A 22067-nucleotide genomic window follows, 5' to 3' on the forward strand; every position below is an offset into this window, starting at 1 on the left:
TTCAAATTCATCTGCTCTTTTTTTGAGGTTTGTTTGTTTTTTGGTGGAGTCTTACTCTGTCACCCAGGCTGGAGTGCAGTGGCACGATCGATCTTGGCTCACTGCAACCTCCGCTTCCCGGGTTCAAGCAATTCCTGCCTCAGCCCCCAAGTAGCTGGGATTACAGGTGCCCACCACCATGCCCAGATAACTGTATTTTTAGTAGAGATGGAGTTTTGCCATGTTGGCCAGGCTGGTCTCAAACTCCTGACCTCAGGTGATCTGCCCGCCTCAGTTTCCCAAAGTGCTGGAATTACAGGTGTGAGCCACCGTGCCTGGTCTCTTTTGAGGTTTTTTATTAAGAGGTGAAATTTCTTTGTTTGCTCATCTGTGTGGACAGCAGTCCTGCCCCAGCAGTGATGTGTTGTTAAATAGCACTGGAAGTGACGTTCTTTCAGAGATTATTATCGGTTCCCGTTAATGTCCTTCAAACACAGCGGAAGTAGGATGAGGAAGGCAAGGCTTTCTTGTGATGAATGCTGTGAGTCAGCACCTAAAGGCTTGTGGGGAGCTGTCCGCTGTCCTGGTAGGGAGCTCCTCCCCCTCACTAGAATTTCTTCTCCATGTTTGGAAGGGTGGCTAAGAATCAGCCTGATGTGGGAGCAGGCCACCTCTCCCTGGCAAGTCGGTGCCCAAGATAAATCCCCACCACACCCGCACCTCTCTCAGTGGAGCCGGCAGGGCCAGGTGCAACTCTGAGAGTCCCCGGTGCCTCCAGAATCCGTGCCTGTGGCTTTGGAAGGGTGGGCTGGGTTTTACCAGGAATACCTGGTGGTGTGGTTATTTCACAAGCTGTCGGTCACCTCTTTCTTCAAACCACTTTGTTGTATCTTGTGGCTAACACCCTTCATCAGTCTCTAGTACTAGTAAAGGATGCTTTCTATTTTTTAAACAGCTTTGTTGAGCTATAGCCACATACAGTTCGGCGGCAGGATATTCACAGATATGTGCGGTCATCACCACAGTCCATTTTAGAACATTGTTAGCATCTTATAATAAGCTCTGTACCTTTAGCTATTACCCCACACCACCACCCTAAGGAACCACTTATCTACTTCCTGTCCCTATAAATTCCCTGCCCTGGATTTGTGTATGGATGGAATCATGTAGGAACTGGTCTTGTGACTGGCTTCTTTCACTTATAATAATGTTTTCAGGGTTCATCCACATGTCACATGTACTTCAGTACTTCATTTCTTTCTATGGTCAAATAATCCATTGTATGGATACACCACAGTTTGCTTATTTATTCTTCCGTTGATGAGCAATTGGATTACTTCTACTACCTTGCACTTCTGTGCTGTGGAGATGGCTTCTTTCCTTAAATCTCAGGAACCAACCTCTGCTAGGTTTAGACTTTTCTTTTATGGCGTCCTCACTTCTCAGCCTTCATACAATTGAAAACAGTTAGGGCCTTGCTCTGGATTAGGCCTTGGCTTAAAGGAGTGTTGTGGCTCCTTTTTGATCTTCTATCTAGACCACGAAAACTTTCTTCCTATTGCAAAAAGGCTGTTTCACTTTCTCATTCATGTGCTAACTGGAGCAGCACTTTTAATTTCCTACAAGAACTTCTCCTTCACTTTCAGGACTTGGGCAACTGTTTGGCTTGAGAGGCCTAGCTTCTGGGCCATCTTGGCTTTGACATGCCTTCCTTACTAAGCTGAATCATTTCTAGCTTTTGATTTAGAGATATGTGACTCTTCTTTTCACTTGAAAACTTAAAGGCCATTACTGGGTTATTAATTGGCCTAATTTCCATATTGTGTCTCATGAATAGGGAAGCCCAAGGAGAGGGAGAGAGACAGAGGAATGGATGGTTGGTGGAGCAGTCAGAACACATAACATTTATTGATTAAATTTGCCATCTTCTATAGGCACAAGTTCATGGCATGTCTTCACTTCTTGTTTTCTCTGTCTCATCTTTTGATTGCTCTATTCCTTCTTTACTGTTTTCTGTTTCACTGAGTGAATATTGTCTAATGTAGTATTTTAATTTTATTAATGATTCTTTCGCTATATTTTTTAAGGTTTGTTTTTAGTGGTAGCTTTAGCATTTCATGTATATATATAACTTACCAGCATCAACTTCAGATTTATGCTAACTTAATTCCAGTAATATATAGAACTATTACACCTTTATAGCTCTATTCCCTTCCCCCTTTTTGTGTGGTATGATTGTTATGCATATTATACCTATCAATGTCATAAAGCCAGAAGCGCATTAGTAAAATGATTACCATATGTCACCATTTTCTTAGCCTATTACAGCTTTTCTCTCATCTATCTCCTTTATGCTGTTATTGACATATATTACATTTTTATATTATATGCTCAATAATACATTATACACATATTATTTTATACAATTGCTTAAGAGAAGAAAAGAGAAAATAAGAATAGTGTTTTTTATAATTACATAATTACCTTTTCTAGTACCCTTTTTGTATTCATGTGGATTTACATTATCATCTGGGGTCATTTGCTTTCAGTCTAAAGAACTCCCTTTAGTATTTCTTATAAGTTAGGTCTACTAGCAACAAATTTTCTTAGTTTTGTTTATCTGGGAAAATCCTTATTTAGTCTTCATTTTTGAAAGGTTAGCTTTCTGCATAAAGGATTCTTAGTTGTCAAGATTTCTTTTTAAAAAATCCTTGTAGCAGGCCTTCGACAAAATTCAACAGCCCTTCATGCTAAAAACCCTCAATAAACTAGGTATTGATGGAACGTATCGCAAAATAATAAGAGCTATTTATGACAAACTCATAGCCAATATCATACTAAATGGGCAAAGACTGGAAGCATTCCCTTTGAAAACTGGCACAAAAGAGGGATGTCCTCTCTCACCACTCCTATTCAACATAGTGTTGGAAGTTCTGGCCAGGGCAATCAGGCAAGAGAAAGAAATAAAGGGTATTCAATTTGGAAAAGAGGAAGTCAAATTGTCCCTGTTTGCAAATGACATGACTTTATATTTAGAAAACCCTGTCATCTCAGCCCAAAATCTCCGTAAGCTGATAAGCAACTTCAGCAAAGTCTCAGGATACAAAATCAATGTGCAAAAATCACAAGCATTCCTATACACCAATAACAGACAAACAGCCAAATCATGAGTGAACTCCCATTCACAATTGCTTCAAAGAGAATAAAATTTCTAGGAATCCAACTTACAAGGGATGTGAAGGACCTCTTCAAGGAGAACTACAAACCACTGCTCAACGAAATAAGAGGACACAAACAAATGGAAGAACATTCCATGCTCATGGAGAGGAAGAATCAATATCATGAAAATGGTCATACTGCCCAAGGTAATTTATAGATTCAATGCCATCCCCATCAAGCTATCAAGGACTTTCTTCACAGAATTGGAAAAAACTGCTTTAAAGTTCATGTGGAACCAAAAAAGAGCCTGCATTGCCAAGACAATCCTAAGCAAAAAGAACAAAGCTGGAGGCATCATGCTACCTGACTTCAAACTATACTACAAGTCTACAGTAACCAAAACAGCATGGTACTGGAACCAAAACAGGGATATAAACCAATGGAACAGAACAGAGGCCTCAGAAATAACACCACACATCTACAACCATCTGATCTTTGACAAACTTGACAAAAACAAGAAATGGGGAAAGGATTCCCTTTTTAATAAGTGGTGTTGGGGAAACTGGCTAGCCATAAGTAGAAAGCTGAAACTAGATCCTTTCCTTATACTTTATATAAGAATTAATTCAAGGTGGATTAAAACTTAAATGTTAGACCTAAAACCATAGAAGCCCTAGAAGAAAACCTAGGCAATACCATTCAGGACATAGGCGTGGGCACAGACTTCATGACTAAAACACCAAAAGCAATGGCAACAAAAGCCAAAATAGACAAATGGGATCTAATTAAACTAAAGAGCTTCTGCACAGCAAAAGAAACTACCATTAGAGTGAACAGGCAACCTACAGAATGGGAGAAAATTTTTGCAATCTACCCATCTGACAAAGAGCTAATATCCAGAACCTACAAAGAACTTAAACAAATTTACAAGAAAAAAAAACCATCAAAAAGTGGGCAAAAGATATGAACAAACACTTCTCAAAAAAAGACATTTATGCAGCCAACAGACACATGAAAAAGTACTCATCATCACTGGTCATCAGAGAAATGCAAATCAAAACCACAATGAGATACCATCTCACACCAGTTAGAATGGTGATCATTAAAAAGTCAGAAAACAACAGATGCTGGAGAGCATGTGGAGAAATAGGAATGCTCTTACACTGTTAGTGGGAGTGTAAACCAGTTCAACCATTGTGGAAGACAGTATGGCGATTCCTCAAGGATCTAGAATGAGAAATACCATTTGACCCAGTGATCCCATTATGGGGTATATACCCAAAGGATTATAAATCATGCTACTATAAAGACACATGCACATGTATATTTTTTGCAGCACTATTCACAATAGCAAAGACTTGGAACTGACCCAGATGTCCATCAATGATAGACTGGATTAAGAAAATGTGGCATATACGCATCATGGAATACTATGAAGCCATAAAAAAGGATGAGTTCATGTCCTTTGTAGGGCCATGGATGAAGCTGGAAACCATCATTCTGAGCAAACTATCACAAGGACAGAAAACCAAACACCACATGTTCTCACTCATAGGTAGGAAGTGAACAATGAGAACACTGGGACACAGAGCAGGGAACATCACACAGTGAGGCCTGTCATGGGGTGGGGAGCAGAGAGAGAGATAGCATTAGGAGAAATACCTAATGTAAATGATGAGTTAATGGGTACAGCACACCAGCATGGCACATGTATATGTATGTAACAAACCTGCACGTTGTGCACATGTACCTTAGAACTTAAAAGTATACTTTAAATAAATAAATAAATATTTAAAAATCCTTTTAGCACATTTAACAAAACTATCCCACTGTCTTCTGGCTTCTAGAGTTTCTGCTAAGAAATCAACTGTTAATCATATTGAAGAAGGCTTGATAAGTTATATGTTGTTTGCTGCTATTCTCTTGTGGCTTTTGGGATATATTCCCCCTTTCAACATTTTTACTTTCTTTTACTTTCAGCATTTTTACTATGATGTGTCTTTGTGGATCTCTGGAATTATTTTACTTGGAAATAACTGAGTTTCCTGGGTGTGTAGGTTATTGTTTTTCAATACATTTGGAAAGTTTCAGCCATTGTTTCTTTGAATATTTTCCCCTTCTCCTTTCTCTCTTTCTGATATTCCCATTACACATATGTTGGTGCACTTAATGGTGTCCTACACTTCTCTGAGGCTTTGTTCATTTTTTTCATGGTTTTCCCTCTGTTCTTTGGCTTGAGTAATTTCTATCGATCTACAAGTTTGCTAATTATTTCTTCCATCTGTTCAAACCTGCTGTTGAGCCCTTCCAGTGAACTTTTTATTTCAGTTATTGTACTTTTCAACTCCAGAATTTCTTTTAAAACTTTGAATATGTTCACTGATATTCTGTTTGATGAGACATTGTCATCACATCTTTTGTCTTTTAATCATGTTTCCTTCAGTTCTGTGAACATGTTTATAATTACTACTTTGGACTTGATAAATCTGATACGTAGTCATTCTCACAGGCAGTTTCTATTACCTGTTTTTTTCCCCATTGTATGGGTCAGACTTTCCTGTTCCTTTGCATATGTCATAATTTTTGGTTGGAAACTGGACATTTTAGATAATATTATAGCCAGTCTGAGAACCACTTCCCCACTAGGTTTGCTATTATTTGCTTATTTACTAACTAGATGAACTGTTTTATTTTAGTGAAGTCTGTTTCCCTTCCCATGGGGTTAACCTTCTGATGTTGCTCCTAAAGGAGATCTAGCACTGGGTATGCCTACAGTCACTCATGGATGATGGTGGCTTTACTAGGGCTGTCTTCTATATTTCTCTGACCACACCACACTGTTAAGCTCCACTCACTGGCTGCTGATTGCTCTGTTATTTTCAATATTGTCCTGGGGCATAAATTGCTTTACAAGCTCTCAAATTCTGGCGCACCTCAGAAAGGATCACTTTCTGAGGTCAGTGTTTGGTATTTCTTCTGATCCTAGAAGGGCTCCTCCCAGCTACCTTATTCTCTGTCCTCTCATACAAACTAGTGGGGTCCAGGCTATATCTCCATTAGAACCACAGATTTCCCCTCATTTCCTTTCATTGCAACCTCCACTGTTCTTGAAAGCACCTTTAGGTTCCAGCTTCTCCATGCTCTGCTACAAACTGAGCCCAGTTCCTTTAGGAAAAGATGAGGAGCTATCTGTTTTACAACCTGCTTCCCCCAAGCAAAATCTTTGAGCCAGAGCTCTGTGGTGGGGACAATGGCAAGCTCTGCGAGCCCTTGGGGAGGGAGAGCAGTAGCCTAAAGCCGTCTCAGCTGGCCTCTCCTGGCATGGAACTACCACCTTAGAAGCAGGGGGAAAGGCTATCCAAGCCTCAGTATTCTCAGCTCGCCAAAGAAGGAAGTCACCCCGGCTCGGCACTCTCACCAGTAACAGGTGGCTTCCTGACTGAGCCTCAGCAACAGGTGGCTGGGGGCAGGATGAGAAATGCCACTGTCCTCCTCTTCCAGGGAAGAAAGATATCCCCGGCTGAGAGGTGGGGGGAGAAGGAGCCCTGTGTTGTTGGCTGTAGTCTGGAGTGGAGTCTCTGCCTCACTGAGCTGTAAAGGGGGAGAGGGGAACGATCTTGGTTAAAACCCTACAGATTCTCACCTTTCTTACTGAATTGTCATTGATTTTCTTGAAGGGATGTTTCTTTTTTTCTTTTTCTTTTCTTTTTTTTTTTTTTTTTTTTTTTGCTGGGGAGGCTGGGGGCGGCAACAGAGTCTTGCTCTGTTGCCCAGGCTGGAGTGTAGTGGCACAATCTCAGCTCACTGCAACTTCTGCCCTCCTGGTCCGAGCAATTCTCCCACCTCAACCTCCCGAGTAGCTGGGATTACAGGCATGCACCACCACGCCTGGCTAATTTTTGTATTTTTAGTAGAGACGGGATTTCACCACGTTGGCCAGGCTGATCTTGAATTCCTGACCTCAAGTGATCTGCCCAACTCGGCCTCCTAAAGTGCTGGGGTTACAGGCATGAGGCACCGTGCCTGGCCTTGAATAGATGTTTCTTTATTTGCTGTTTACTCTTCAGGACCATTTCAGATGTTTTAAATGGTTGTTTTTAAAAGTGTTCACCAGTTTCACTGAGAAGCAGGTCAATGGAGTTCCTCTCACTGTCCTGCAAAAGTCAATCTCATGTTCTCTAGTATTGGTCATTTCAGTGAGAGTCTTAGAGAGATGTTGAATGGCTGTGCTCATGGCATATCTAGATAGGTTTTTTTTTTTTTTTTTTTTTTTTTTTTGAGATGAGGTCTTACTCTGTTGTCCAGGCTGGAGTGCAGTGGCACAATCTTGGCTCACTGCAACCTCCGCCTCCCAAGTTCAAGTGATTCTCCTGCCTCAGCCTCCCGAGTATCTGGGACTACAGGCGCACGCCAGCAAGCCAGGCTAATTTTTGTATTTTTAGTAGAGACAGGGTTTCTCCATGTTGGCCAGGCTGGTCTCGAACTCCTGACCTCAGGTGATCCGCCCACGTCGGCCTCCTAAAGTGCTGGGATTACAGGCATGAGCCACCGCGCATGGCCTAGATACATTTCTTTTTTTTTTTTTGAGACGGAGTCTTGCTCTGTTGCCCAGGCTGGAGTGCAGTGGTGCGATCTCGGTTCACTGCAAGCTCTGCCTCCTGGGTTCATGCCATTCTCCTGCCTCAACCTCCCAAGTAGCTGGACTACAGGTGCCCACCACCTTGCCCAGCTAATTTTTTGTATTTTTAGTAGAGACAGGGTTTCACCGTGTTAGCCAGGATGGTCTCCACCTCCTGACCTTGTGATCCGCCCACCGCAGCCTCCCAAAGTGCTGGGGTTACAGGCATGAGCCACCACACCCGGCCGGCCTAGATACATTTCTTAAACTTCCTTCTTATATCCCCAGCAGCTAGCATGATGTGCTGCTTATAGAAGGTTTATAGTGTTATTTGCCAAGGACATTGATGGTATTCCAACACAGAGTGTCTGGGGAATTCTCTGAGTGGGGAGAAAGGGAATTAATGGTTGCACAGTGGTTCAAAGCATGAGTGGCGAGCACTGGAACCAATTCCACCACTTCCCAGGTGTATAACCTTGGATTAGTCTGAGCCTCAGTTAATTTCAGTGGCAAAATGGGGCTAAAATAAAAGCTATTAGATAAAGTTGTAGAGATTAAATAGTATATGCAACGTACCTCACATCTGGTATATGCTTAATAAATGCCAGCTAATATTTCAGACATTGCTAGGTGCGGCTGCCTATCTACACATCATTCACTTAATCCTCACAATAATCCTGCAGAAGTAGTTGTCAGTATTCCTATTTGTGGATGAGGAGAGAAGACACAGGAAGATTAAGTAATTTGCCCAAGGTCACAACTAGTAAGAGACAGAACTGAACCCAGGATTGAACCCACATCACTCTGGCCTTGGGCTTCTTTCCATCCAGCACTGTCGTGGAAACTGAAGTGCAGGGTTAATTAGGAGAGACAGGGAAGAAGGCTGTCTGTAGACTTAGATAAGCTTTGATCCCATTCTGTTTCTGTTTTTACATGTAGAGTAGAATTTCGTTGACCACCTTCACATCATCAAGCCAGCCTCAAAAAACACTGAACCTTCTGTGCTGACCTTTCTGATAAAGACACTGCATTATTAATTCGTATATACATACTCACACACATTGCATACATATACACACTATATATATACAGTCATGTGCCATATAACAGCATTTTGGTCAATTACAGATTGCATATACAATGGTGGTCCCCTAAGATTACAATGGAGCTAAAAAAAATCACTAGGTGATGAGTGAATGTGAAGTACACTATGTAGACTTTATAAACTTTATAGAACAAATTGCAGTCCTGCAAGCTGTATTCACGTTAAGTCCCTTATACAAGTGTACCATTACTATGTTAATATTTTATACCATACGTTTACTGTGCCTTTCCTATGTTTTGATTTTTTAGTTACAAGAATACTTACCATTGTGTTACCACCCTACAGTATTCAGTATAGTAACCTGCTGTACAGGTTTGCAGCCTAGGAGCAATAGGCTCTACCAGATAGCCTAGGTGTGCAGTAGGCTGTACATTTAGGCTGTGTAAGTTATGCTCTATGATGGTCGCACAAGAAAATCACCTAACACATTTCTCAGAACATATCCTTGTTCAACAACACATGACTGTATATGAACAATGTATGTAAATGAACCTAAATGATTATTTATGATTATAAACCTACCATGTGATGGTAAAGGGATCACCCATCTCTTTTAATAGTACCAGAAGTGGGTCTGTAAGCTTTCTGGGGATGGAATCTTCCCCTGGTGAAGGCAGCTAAGTCTCCCTGTGCCAGTCTTTATCCCCAGAGATCTCCAGCACCTTTGATGGTGTTAATTTCAGCTGTCCTCACCCCCAGGGTCTTACGAAACATGGATCCCCTTTTCACACTGGAGTTCAAATGGGGACACTCTAGCCTTACCCACAGGACAGCTAGGAGCAGGAGACCTGATTGAGATTTACTGAGGTCTCCAGAAGATTAAAAAGGAAAATGGACTCAGTAAAAGCATGGGGCTCGGCTGTCTGCCTGACACAGTGGCTCACACAGGCTGATGCTCAGGCCACAGCCATCTTTCTGCACTGGCGTGGCACCTTCCACTTAGCAGCACACCTCATGCCCCTAAAAGTCCTGACCCGAGACAGCGAGAATCCTCCCTTTCCTTCCCAGCTGACCGTTGGGTCCAGCCCCACCCCCCCGCCCCGTTCCTCCAGGGGCTGCTTGCCCAGCACAGAGACTGCAGCAGGTGCACTGTACTCCCTGGACACAGTGGTGGGTAAGGCCCCTCTGCCCTCACGGCACACCTGGTCTGCAGGGAGCAGACAGGGGAGAAGCAGCAAGCCACTGACAGACAGAATAAGTGCTCGGAAGGAATCAGTGAAGCCTCACTGAGGAGGGACATTCACTGAGATCTGAAGACCAAGAAGGAGCCAAGCCATGAAAAGCCAAGAGCATCCCAGGTGAAAGGGGCAGTAAGTGCCAGGCCCTGAGGTGAGAAGGAGCAGCAGCAAGGTGGCGGCTGTAGCAGAAGTGCAGGCAGCAGGGGACAGAGAGGGACAGAAGGAGGAGGAGAAGTCAGTCAGGCAGAACATGCAGCATCCCCCAGGTCTTACTAAGTGTGAGGGGAAGCCTCTGAAGATACTGACGCAGGAGAGGAACAAGATGTGATTATGTGTATTTTAGGGCTCCCTTGGGCTGCTCAGTGGGTGACACTGACACTGTCGCCAAGCACAGTATGGCGGTGGTAGCAGTGGAGTAAGAGAGAAATGGACAACTTGGACATTTATTTTGGAAGTAGACCGCACAAGACTTGCAGAGCCTGGGAGGGGTAGTGGACTCTGGCAGTGGCCCTAGCACTTCTCCCCACCCACCAGGGCTAAGCTTGCAACTTTGGAAGGACAGCTGTAGGACACAGATGGTGACCCCATGCAGAAGAGCCTGCATGAGAAATGAGGAGTGGGAGAACTGTTCTTCCCAAGGACAAGAAGGAATGGAAGCAGGCTGGGTGCAGTGGCTCACGTCTGTAATCCCAGCACTTTGGGAGGCTGAGGCGGGTGGATCACAAGGTCAGGAGATCAAGACCATCCTGGCCAACCTGGTGAAGCCCCGTCTCTACTAAAAATACAAATATTAGCTGGGCGTGGTGGCACATGCCTGTAATCCCAGCTACTTGGGAGGCTGAGGCAGGAGAATCGCTTGAACCAGGGAGTCGTAGGTTGCAGTGAGCCAAGATTGCACCACTGCACTCCAGCCTGGTGACAGAACGAGATAACGTTTCAAAAAAAAAGAATGGAAGCAGAGGCTGGAAGGTTGCATGCTGGGTATAAAGTGACCAGGAAAGGTACTCTTTGCTGGAGGAACTGAGGAGGGGGCCTTGATGTGATGATCTGAGTCACCTCCCAATTCCCATCCAGTTAAACACCCAGCAACACCAGTTATTACCTTAAGCATGTACGGAGCTTCTAGTCTACATAGGCCTGTGGTGGCCTACTGCCCCAGCCCCTGGGTTGTTAGGTCGGATATTCATATACTCAAGATAGACAAGATACTAGAGGTCTCACAAGGAGAAGGGGACAGGGTCTATGAAGCTGCAGAACCCCTATGGTACAGAGCTTGGAGCACATATAGCTTCCAGATGGAGATGGGCCACAGGAAACGGACCCCAGTGGAGGGCAGAGCACCAAATGCCCAGTTTTCTAACACCCACCCTATACTAGCTGGTGTGCTGGAGCAACGCATGCACCTCTCATTTCATCCTCTCCCTCTCAATACCTCTGCTGCTTATATTAGAACCCGCCCCCAAGGGCTTTGGGGGAACTATGATGCGATGCACATGGCGGGGGTGGGCAGTCAGGGGAAGGCCATCAGCAGCCCTGATTAGCCGCTATCACGACTGCCCCTCAACCTCCAAAGGGAGACCGAGTCTCCCACAGTTCTTCACCTCCTGCAATTTGCATTTGCATTTCATATTTTGACTTCTTGTCACCTTGTGTGGAGCTTCTGGGTGGACTCTAAGAACCTACAAGAACCTATGTGTGTCTGGGAGGGGCAGATGAAATAGTAATGCCCTTCCCTATCCACCCTCCACCTCGCACAGACACTCGGGAAAAAACCTGTAACTCCTGGCTCCTTGCCCTGCACCTCATGGCCCCCATCTTTGTGTGTGAACTCTTGCACTGTAAAATCCAGTCACTGAACTCTTCCACACGCTTTCTAAAATCGTTTGGCATGGACTACTTCGCACTGCCCCTTAATCACCACGGGGTGTGCCCCAGGAAGGGCGCGCTCCTGCCAGGGCTGTTGGGAGGGTCGCAGGCGGCAGGTGGTTCCCGCTCACGGGGCGCGTGGCTGAGCGGAGATGAGGGGCGTGTCTGGGCCGCGCGCTCCCCCTCTGGCGCTGCCCGTCTGCCCGCCCGGTGTCTGCCCGGGGATAGCGGGGCCACCTGCTTGCGTCCTCGCCCGGGATGGCGTGGGACGCGCCGCCAACGGTCCGAGCTGGAATCCTTGCGAAGAAATAGTGGGCGCCCACCAGTCCTCACCACCGCCGCCACGACGCGCCTGGGCGTCGCCTCATCAGGATGGCCCTGTCCTGACAGGCTGCGGACGCAGGTGGCGGCGGCGCGGCCCTGCGGGCACCGAGAGCGACCCGGAGCCCCGCGCCCGCGCCCGCCGCAGCCGCTCCAGTCCTGCGTGCGCGCCTGCGTGAGCGCGTGCCGACCGGGCCCGCGACCCGCACTGGGGTCGCTGCCGCGGCTCCGCGCAGGCCGGGCGGCCAGTAGTGGGCAGCGAGCTGCAGCGCCGCGCCCTGCCCGGAGGGCGTCTGGCCTCGCTCCCAGCCGCGGGCGCACCACGCCTGCCGAGGGTCCCCGCCGCGGCCGCAGAGCCCGAGCCTGGGGCCAGCCGAGAGCCTCCTTAACGGAGCCCCATGATGTCAGCGGGCCCGGAGCGGCGGCCGCGCGGCGACGAGGATGGGGCTGAGGACGCCGCGCGGCCGCCCGCACGCCCCTCGCCCTCCGACGGCGACCCCGGCCCCGGCTCGCGCGTCCCGTCCCTCGGCAGCCCCGCGGCCGCCGCCCCGCCGCCCCCGGCCCAGCCTCCCCCGAGCCTGTGGCTGGAGCTCGGGCCCGCCTGCATGCGGGCGCAGCAATGCCCCAGCGAGTCCAGCGGGCAGACGAGTGGCGATCTCGGCACTAGCAGCAGCAGCAGCGCCGGGCTGTCCCCGGGCTCCGACTCGGACAGCAGCGGAGTGGTGTGTGGCGGCCGCGGCGGCATGCGCGGCGCCCTGTCCCGCTCCTGGAGCCTGGAGAGCCTGCGCTCGGCCACCGCCGGTAAGGGCGCCGCCGCCCCCGCGCCGCGCGCGCCCTCCCGCGCCCGGGTCTGTGCTCCTGCGACCCTCCCCTCCTCCTGCTTTTTCTTCTCCTCCCTCACTTTCTGCCTGTCGTTTCCATCTCCTGGTCCCTTCCTTCCCATTGCTTCGCCCTGCTCTTCCTTTTCTTTTTCTGGTTTCCTTCTGATTCCCCCTACCTGTCTCTCTGATCCACGTCTACTGGTGGGCCACTTGTTACAGCCGGGACCTTGTTGGCCCCCATACCAGGGCGTATTGTCAACTGGGAAACTGAGTGATTAAGGTGAGACTAGAATTTGGTGCCTGATGCGCTGTGTTCCTTTCCCCAAACTGTTCTTGACCAATTGCATCTGTCTGGCTTTCCCTACGGCAGCTGCTTAGCCTCTGTAAAGCCAGGAGGATGGAAGAGGGCCGCCGCCGGAGGGTGGAACGGATTGCGCCACCTGGCTGTGAGTGTGCTTGGTCCTGACCCCAGGGCTGCGGCTCCCAGCGGAGGGGGCTGGTCCTGGGCCCTCTGAACAAGACTGTGCTTTATAGACCTGGCATTGCTCTGGTGTCCCCTGGGACCGTGTGCTCCCTGTAGTGCTCCCGAATCTACCTGGAGGGCCGAATTTGGGTTACTGGTTGAGAGAAGATTTTGTCCCTAAATACTAATCGAGCAAGGAAGTCAAGAGTGGTTTTATGAATGGTGATCACCTACCCTTGGTTATTTGCTGACAGAATTCCTTATATTTCACTTCTTGCGAACATTCTCAAATATGGTAGCTTTTGCAGTGGGGTTTGTGAAGGGAGACAGTTGCTGCCTGAAAATGAGGGAGTTATACACCCACTATGCTTCTGCATGGGGCTGGAGGTGCACCCTGTGAAAGCTACAGGGCCTCACTTAGGTGTGGAATGAGACTCTGAGGTCGGGGTCACAGCATCAAAGGCAGACGAGCAGAGGGCCATAGGGATGGCAGAATGTGGAGCACAGGCCTTGTTGGGGAGGCATAGAGCAAGGTCGGCTCTGGATGGGTTGAGAGCACCTGGAATGACAGATTCAGGGCTTGGACTTTGCAGTCAGCGAGTTTGGAAGAGGAAAGTGAAGGACATGCAGACCTCTGCATTGAGCACTCCATGACTCATCTGCCCTCTCCCAAAACATACACATGAAATTCAGAAAAGTTGAATAATCCAGCTGTTGATGTCTCCTCCAACTGAGAATTTTCCATTGTTCTGCAGCTCTGATTCCATCACATCCCGGTTCCCCTGAAACTGTCCTTTCCCTCCTCTCTGGAGCTTAAATAGAACCCATTTTGGGAACCCCAAGCTAGATTATATCCTAAGTGGGGCCTGAAGCAAACTGGCAGCGGACTCCTGCCCCTTTCCTTAGACGGTTTTCCTTCCTTTCCAGAGGCCTCAGTCCTCCTGGGGACACCTCCTCCTTCCTTCCTTCTGTCCCAGGGTAAGTGCACCAGTGCGACAGATGGAAATGGAAGAGACCCTAGTTTATTAGGCAGCCCTGAGATCCAGGGACTCCCTGGTTTATTAGGGCAGCCCAGGGACACAGAGGCAGCCTGGATGATTTTCAGAGATAACAGCGATGTTTGCATGAAGATCTGGAGAGAGAGAGAGAGAGTTGGGGGCAGGGGGTGGGGAAGGAGGACAGGGTAAAAGCTGAGGCCTAGGAGGTTGCTCTTTGAGGGGTGCAGGGCTGCCTGGCAATGGCAGGGCAGGGTTTAAAACAACGTGAAGTCGTCAGAGTTGATGTGAGACCCGGAAATGAATGTTGTGCCCCTCGCAGACACTGCACCACTGAGGATAGGCTCTGGGTATCTCTAGGTCCATAGGCAGCACACTACCCCGGGAGTGCTGGTGAGTAACCAGCCACAGAGGCAGTGAGGAAGACATTTAAAGTCACCTCTTCATCTTCTCTGCCCCCACTTCCTGCCTTGTTTGGTAGGACCTGCATCTGCAGTGACCAATGCTCGACGTGTGAAAAGACACTGCCGTGTATGCCTTAGAGCTGGTTGAGTCTGTGAAGCTGTCTGTCCTTCTTTACTGGTCAGAATTAACTGTGGTGCCTAAGACTCGCCTCTCTTCTTCTACAGTGGCACTAGCTATTTCCCGTCCCTGGGAGGAATTGCGGAAACAGGCACTCAAATAATCCTCTTTGAATATGTGGTTCAGATGAGGAAATCTGGTTGGAAAAGGCTGGTAAAGGAGGAGAACTTGAAGGGAGGAGGGAAGGGAAGTTACCTTTGGAGCACTCCCTGCATGCCAGGCACAGTATTCCCTGCTAATGTGGGTTTGCAACAGGCTCAGAGGTGTGGTAACTTACCCAAAGTTACCTGGTGAGGCTGTGTCTGAGCAGAGCTTCAGGCCCGGGTGCGCATAACGTGATGGGACCCTTTGCTGGGTTTTCAACCAGTCTGTGCCAGCGAGGACGGGTAGCGTGCCGGTCTGACTGGTGCGTCGGAATAGTCCTGACTGCTCACATGCTCGCTGATGTTACTGTTTTCATTCAACAACCATGGCTTTTTCCTGGGTGCCAGCTTTCCTATTTGCAAAGGAAAGAAATTAAAAGTGAAGGTCTGACCTCTTTGCTAATTACCTCTAAAATACCATGACTCTAGTCAGGGGTATTGATCTGGGGGCTGTGCCCCACTGAGTCGCCATTGGTGGCACATCGTGTTTCTGTTTGACTAGTCTAACGACTGAGACAAAGGACACATGTGTTTAACTAAACTGCGTTTCTCTCTTAAGGAAGATTAAGAGTTCCCAGTCAGGGATCCTTAGCACAGCTTGATTTTTGTGTGATTTTTGTAGTGGGGCCTGTCGCTAAACATTTTTGGAGTTCCCAGCAAGAATCTGAAAAGTGAGTGCTTGGGACTGGGTAGCAGCTTCCTCACAGGGCACAGCAGTAGACAGAGAATCCAGGCAGGACCTCTAGACTCGCCTTGCTTTCAAAAGACTCCTTGAATTTTAAATGCTCTGTGTTGGCATTTCCACGGAAATGTCGTTCATCTGGTTGTGGAGAGGACTTCCCTTTGAGGCAGAATCCGAACGCGAAATGTAGCTGACAGGGTGGAATTTCCGTGACTCTTCTTTCTGCCCCGCTGTTCTCATCTCCCCTCGGGACCCTGGAGCCTCCAGCCCATCAGCCGTGCTGCCACACTGCCGGTACTCAGCTGAAGCTTTCACAGTGTCTGTTCTGGATGTGTCATCTGACAAGCCAAATTCCCAGTTCGGGCTTCTGGGGTGACAGTTTTCATGTTCACGTGCTTTTCCATGGTCAGTGTCATGGGATCCCTTCTTGGTGGAGAAGCCATGCTGCTTCCACATCCCCCCTGCCCCCAGGCCTCTGCAGCATGCATCCGGCTCAGGAGCATCCACAGGCTAGGCCTCTCCTGCAGCCAGACGTTTATTTAACACCTGTTGTGTTCCAGGCACAGTGCTAGGCTCTAGAGATGGTAGATGAATCATACACATTTCTTGCCCTTAAAGAAATCACAGCACAGGGAGACAGACAGTGATGCCCCATTATGTGTGCTAAGCGCGCTGACTGAAGCTCAAAAACATGGTTATACCAGAGGTTCTGAGTTATTCCAGTGTAAGGGTACAGACTGAAGTCAACAAAGGCAAACGGCACTTAGAGTAGAGGCCAGGAGATCCCAGGCACCAGCTTCTAGGTGTCCCCTCCTGTGGAATCACGTGGACGATGCTTCATTCAGTCTGCCTCAATATGTGACACCTATGAAATATTGCCAACCAGATAAGTTCCCCAAGCCTTGGTGTTCAGGGTTCTTATTGGAGGTCAGTCATTTAGGCAGGCAGCACCCATGAGGCTGACCTTAGTTGCTCAGTCTCTAGCCCCTCCAAAGGTCAGACTAATACAGCATAGTTCAAGCCCCCCACCCACCCCTGACCATAAATCATATTGTTGGGGGAATTATCAGGCATGGCCCAAGGCCCTAGATACACAAAGTCACTCTGATCAGTCAGGATATTCCTAGGGCTTAAGGGTGATCTCCTAGAAGCTGATCAAGGGCCAGTTCTTCCTTTGGAATTTGTAGTGTTTAAACATCCCCAAGCCTTTACTGCACGGATGAGGAAGCTTAAAGTAGGACCCAACCTATAATGAGGGGCAGGCCAGGAAGGAAATGGTTCAGAGAAACCATTCAGAAGGAGGTGCTTCCTGAGGCCTAAGACCTGCAAATTAGCCTTGGTAAGGAACAGTTTGGTAAAAGCCTTTGGGAGACAGGACTAACATAAACAAATGCAGAAGGATGTAGGAAGGCAGGGAACCTGTGTGCCCTGGGCCCCTGTTCTGGCTACTGCATTGGATGCTTTCGGTCTGCAGCAATTGCAAGTAGTATGAAACGAAGAGCACTGCAAGAGGTGAGGCTAGAGACAGGCCGGCTGCAGCTCCCTGCTAAGAAATACGAACTATTGGCCAGGCGCAGTGACTCACGCCTGTAATCCCAGCACTTTGGGAGTCCAAGGCGGGCGGATCACGAGGCCAGAAGTTTGAGACCAGCCCGGCCAAAATATTGAAACCCCGTCTCTATTAAAAATACAAAAATTAGCCGGGTGTGGTGGCATGCACCTGTAGTCCCAGCTACTTGGGAGGCTGAGGCAGGAGAATTGTTTGAACCCAGGAGGCAGAGTTTGCAGTGAGCCGAGACTGTGCCAATTGCACTCTAGCCTGGGCCACAGAGCAAGTCTCTGTCTCAAAAAAAAAAAAAAAAAGAAATAGGAACTATCCGTGATAGTTGGAGCTGTGGAGAGGTTTTAAGCAGAAAGTTTTTGTGGCTACTTTGCTTGCTTGCCTGCTCTCCCCTCTTAGAGATGATTGTGAGTAGAAAATGCATTAGTATGCCTAACCTGCTGAATATCATAGCTTAGCCCAGCCTACCTTAAATGTGCTCACAACACTTACATTAGCCTGCAGCTGGGAAAATCATCTGACACAAAGCTGATTTTATGCTAAAGTGTTGAATATCACATGTAATACTGTACTAAAAGTGGAAAAACAGAATGGTTGCATGGGTACTTGAAGTACAGTTTTTACTGATCTGTACCACTTTTGCACCATCATAAAGTCAAAAAATCGTATGTCGGCTGGGCATAGTGGCTCACAAAATGCTGTAATCCCAGCATTTTGGGAGGCTGAAGTGGGCGGATCACGAGGTCAGGAGAGCAAGACCATCCTGGCTAACATGGTGAAACCCCATCTCTACGAAAAATACAAAAACAATTAGCCAGGCATGCTAGTGGGGACCTGTAGTCCCAGCTATTCAGGACGCTGAGGCAGGAGAATGGTGTGAACCCGGGAGGCGGAGGTTGTAGTGAGCCGAGATCGCGCCACTGCACTCCAGCCTGGGCAACACAGTGAGACCCCATCTCAAAAAAAAAATCATATGTCAAACTATCGTTATGTCAGAGGCCATCTGTATTTATTTTTAAAGTCATATACAGTAAAAGCATGCTTTTTGATGTACAATTCTTAGAGTTTGACAGATACATGCAGGTAACTACCCACCATAATAAAAATATAGAAGGGTTTTATTGCCCGAGAACATGAGTGCGGCCCTTTGTGGTCCACTCCTTCTGCCACCTCCAGTGCCTCACTGATCTAGACTCCATCCCTACGGATTTTCCTCTTCCATGATGCCATAAAAATGGAACCATATCATGCTGCCCTTTGACTGGCTTCTTTAACGTCACGTATTGCGTTTGAAATTCATCCTCATGTTGTTACATTTATCCTTAGGTTTTTCCCTCTTGTTTGCTGAATAGTATTTCAGCAAATGGATGTATCGCAGTTTGTCAACCATTCACTAGCTGAAGGATATTTAGATTGTTCCTACTTTTAGGGTGTTACAAATAAAGCTGCTGTGAACATTAGTGTGTGAGTCTTGTATGGACATAAGTTTTCATTTTCTTGGGTAAATACCTAAGTGCATGTTTGACTGTATAAGAAACTGTCAACTCTTTCAAAGTAGCTTTACCATTTTACAGTTTCGCTTGATATATATTCTCACCAACACTTAGTATTGCCAGGTTTTTCAAAAGCCATTCTAGGCTGGGCATGGTGGCTCATGCCTGGAATCTCAGCATTTTGGGAGGCTGAAGTAGGTGGAGATCACCTGGGTCAGGCGTTCGAGACCAGCCTGGCCAACATGGTAAAATCCTGTCTCTACTAAAACTACAAAAATTAGCCAGGCATGGTGGCACACACCTGTAATCCCAGCCACTCGGCAGGCTGAGGCAGGAGAATCACTTGAACCCGGGAGGCGGAGGTAGCAGTGAGCCAAGATCGCATCATTGCACTTCAGCCTGGGCAACAAGAGCAAAACTCTATCTCAAAAAAGAAAAAGATAAGAAAAGCCATCTATTAGGTATGTAGTATCTCATTTGGTTTTCATTTGCATTTTCCTGGCAACTCCTAATGCTGAGCATCTTCTCGTGTGAGTGTTTGGCATATGCATATCTTCTTTGCTGGAGCATCCAGACCCACATAATTGTTATTGGATTGTTTGTTTTCTTATTGTTGTATTTGGAGAGTTCTTTATATATTCTGAGTGCAAGTACTTTGTTAGATATGTGATTTGCAAATATTTGTTCTAGTCTGTGGCTTGTATTTTACTCGCTAATGGCGTCTTTTGCAGAACAAAAGTTTGTAATTTTGACGGAATCCAATTTTTCGTCTCTCTGTCTTATAAAACATACTTTTGGTGTTACATCTCGGAACTCTTTACCTAACTTGGGGTCACAGAGATTTTCTTTTATGTTTGTTTCCTTCTAGAAGGTTTTACAGTTTTATATTTTATACTTAGATCTATGATCTATTTTAATTTTTTAAGGTTCAAGATAAGAGTGAAGGTTCATTTTTTTTGCATATGCATGTCCAATTTTTGTAGCACCATTTGTTAACAAGACTATTTTTTTCTCCATTAATTTCCTTTGTACCTTTGTCAAAAAACAACAGTCTATATTTGTATCAGTCTATTTCTATTTCTGTTCTGTTCCATACTGTAGTTTTAAGTCAGTTATGTGAGTCCTCCAATTTTGTTCTTTTTTTAACATTGTTTTAGTTACTCTTTTTTGCCTTTTCATATATATTTTAGAACCAACTTGTCAATATCGGCCAGGTGTGGTTGCTCGTGCCTGTAATCCCAGCACTTTGGGAGGCTGAGGCAGGCAGATCACGAAGTCAGGAGTTCGAGACCAACCTGACTGACGTGGTGAAACCCCGTCTCTACTAAAAATACAAAAATTAGCCGGGCATGGTGGCGGGCGCCTGTAATCCCAGCTACTCAGGAGGTTGAGGCAGGAGAATTGGTTGAACTTGGGAGGCAGAGGCTGCAGTAAACCGAGATTGCGCCATTACGCTTCAGCCTGGGCAACAGTGTGAGACTGTCTCAAAAAAAAAAAAAAAAGAATCAACTTGTCAGTATCTATAAAATATCCTCTTGAGTTTTGATATGGATTGTGTTGAATCTGTAGATCAATTTTGGGAGGATTGAAATCTTAACAGTATAGAGTCAGTTTATAAACATCATATATCTGAGGCGAGGCGGCCATGCCAAGAGCTCCCCCACCAGACATCACTGCAGTGCCCCTACATTTTGGTGAATTCCTCTCTCCTCGACGTTTCCAATATATTTCCAAGTTCCTGGGTCTGCCAGAAAGCGACTTTCCTTACTAAAATCTGTAAGGCTGGGGGGCCCCATAAGCCAGGTACTAAGCTAGTTTTTCCAACAGGCCTTTATAAGCATTGGCTCCGTAAAGTCAACCTTAGCTTTTTTAAAGTGTCTGATTATATTTAGTTAAATGAACATCATTCTCAAATAAGTCATTCCAGGCAAGACCTCCGGTTGTGTAACTAATGTTTCTAATAAATATCCTGTTAACAAGGAAGACAGATTCTTACTGAACCTATGAAATAATTATATCGCTGCGAAAATAAGAATACTCAGTTAAGAGTTTGCAAATTCTGAGGGCTTGGGCAGGAGAAAAATAGACCACTTAACAAATGTTTCATTTCAGTTTATAAGAGCATAGTCTACTAAAGGCCTACTAATGAGTTAAAGATACCTTGAAAGAAAAGAAAAAAAGGGATCCTAATATTCCAGAAAATAGAACATTAAAATATCAACAATGCTCCTAATAAGAGCCACAGTCATCTTCTTAGCTCATTTGGTTTTATGTGATTAATCCTTGCTCCACTGTCTTGGGTTTGCAGTCTCTTGAACCTGCCTTCAGAACTAGAGTTCTGGAAATCCTGACTCAGTCCTCTGTTGTGGTCTCAAAGTTGTTGACATAACATCATCAGAAGCCTGCACCCAGGAGTTCCTGGCAGGGTCCTTTCCAGAGAAGAGACTGTCTTCTTTGTTGAAGAAGCACTCAGCCCAGTAGCTGAAGCTTCTGAACAAACCAAAAACCTCTCTGTAAACTATCTGTGAAAGACTTAAAGTGGCTGTGGTTAATGTGTTACTGATGATTTTCAAAAGCGAAAGATCTGCTGAGAGCTCACACTAAGGATAGTGCAACTGACAAGGAAATGTGATTGTTTCTGCAATATACAAAACACGTAAAATCGATCAACACATTTTAGACAACAAAATTACGTAATGATTAACCTTACTTTCAAAGAAGATAGTTAACATTACACCTAACTACAGAAATGGGTGAACATAATCTTTAGTATCTTCAGATACAACATATTATAATCCTGACAAAGTTGTATAATGAATATACCAAACATACAGTTGGAATATACAAAGATTGTACCAAGAATATCTATAAAGAGATTCAGTAAGTCTAGAGCAAGCTCTAAACATCTGTATATTAATAAACCTCCACAGGTAAGTGATGTGAACCCCCAATTAAAACTGCTGGCCTACAAGAAGCTGGATTCAAATAAAAGAAGTAAAGTTGCAATCAAGTTAACATTTAAAAAATAAATGAGGCCGGGATGCGGTGGCTCACGCCTGTAATCCCAACACTTTGGGAGGCTGAGGCAGGCAGATCACGTA

At 46.3% G+C, this 22067-nt stretch overlaps 1 protein-coding gene across 9 annotated transcripts in view; it reads left to right on the forward strand.

Moving 5' to 3' along the window:
- ARHGEF4 (Rho guanine nucleotide exchange factor 4) overlaps positions 1 to 22067 on the forward strand; it is a 212053-nt gene that overhangs the window by 114554 nt on the left and 75432 nt on the right. For 2 of the 9 annotated variants that reach the window (XM_045366852.3, XM_065525323.2), the window contains exon 1: positions 12402 to 13027. The exons of the other annotated variants lie outside the window; for them this stretch is intronic. In XM_045366852.3, the coding sequence (XP_045222787.2) occupies positions 12625 to 13027 (403 nt within the window). In that variant the 5' untranslated portion in view covers positions 12402 to 12624. Of the gene's footprint in view, positions 1 to 12401; positions 13028 to 22067 lie in introns of those variants that run through there. 9 annotated transcript variants of the gene reach the window in all.

Source organism: Macaca fascicularis, chromosome 12 (assembly GCF_037993035.2).
Source record: "Macaca fascicularis isolate 582-1 chromosome 12, T2T-MFA8v1.1".
NCBI classification, from domain to species: domain Eukaryota; kingdom Metazoa; phylum Chordata; class Mammalia; order Primates; family Cercopithecidae; genus Macaca; species Macaca fascicularis.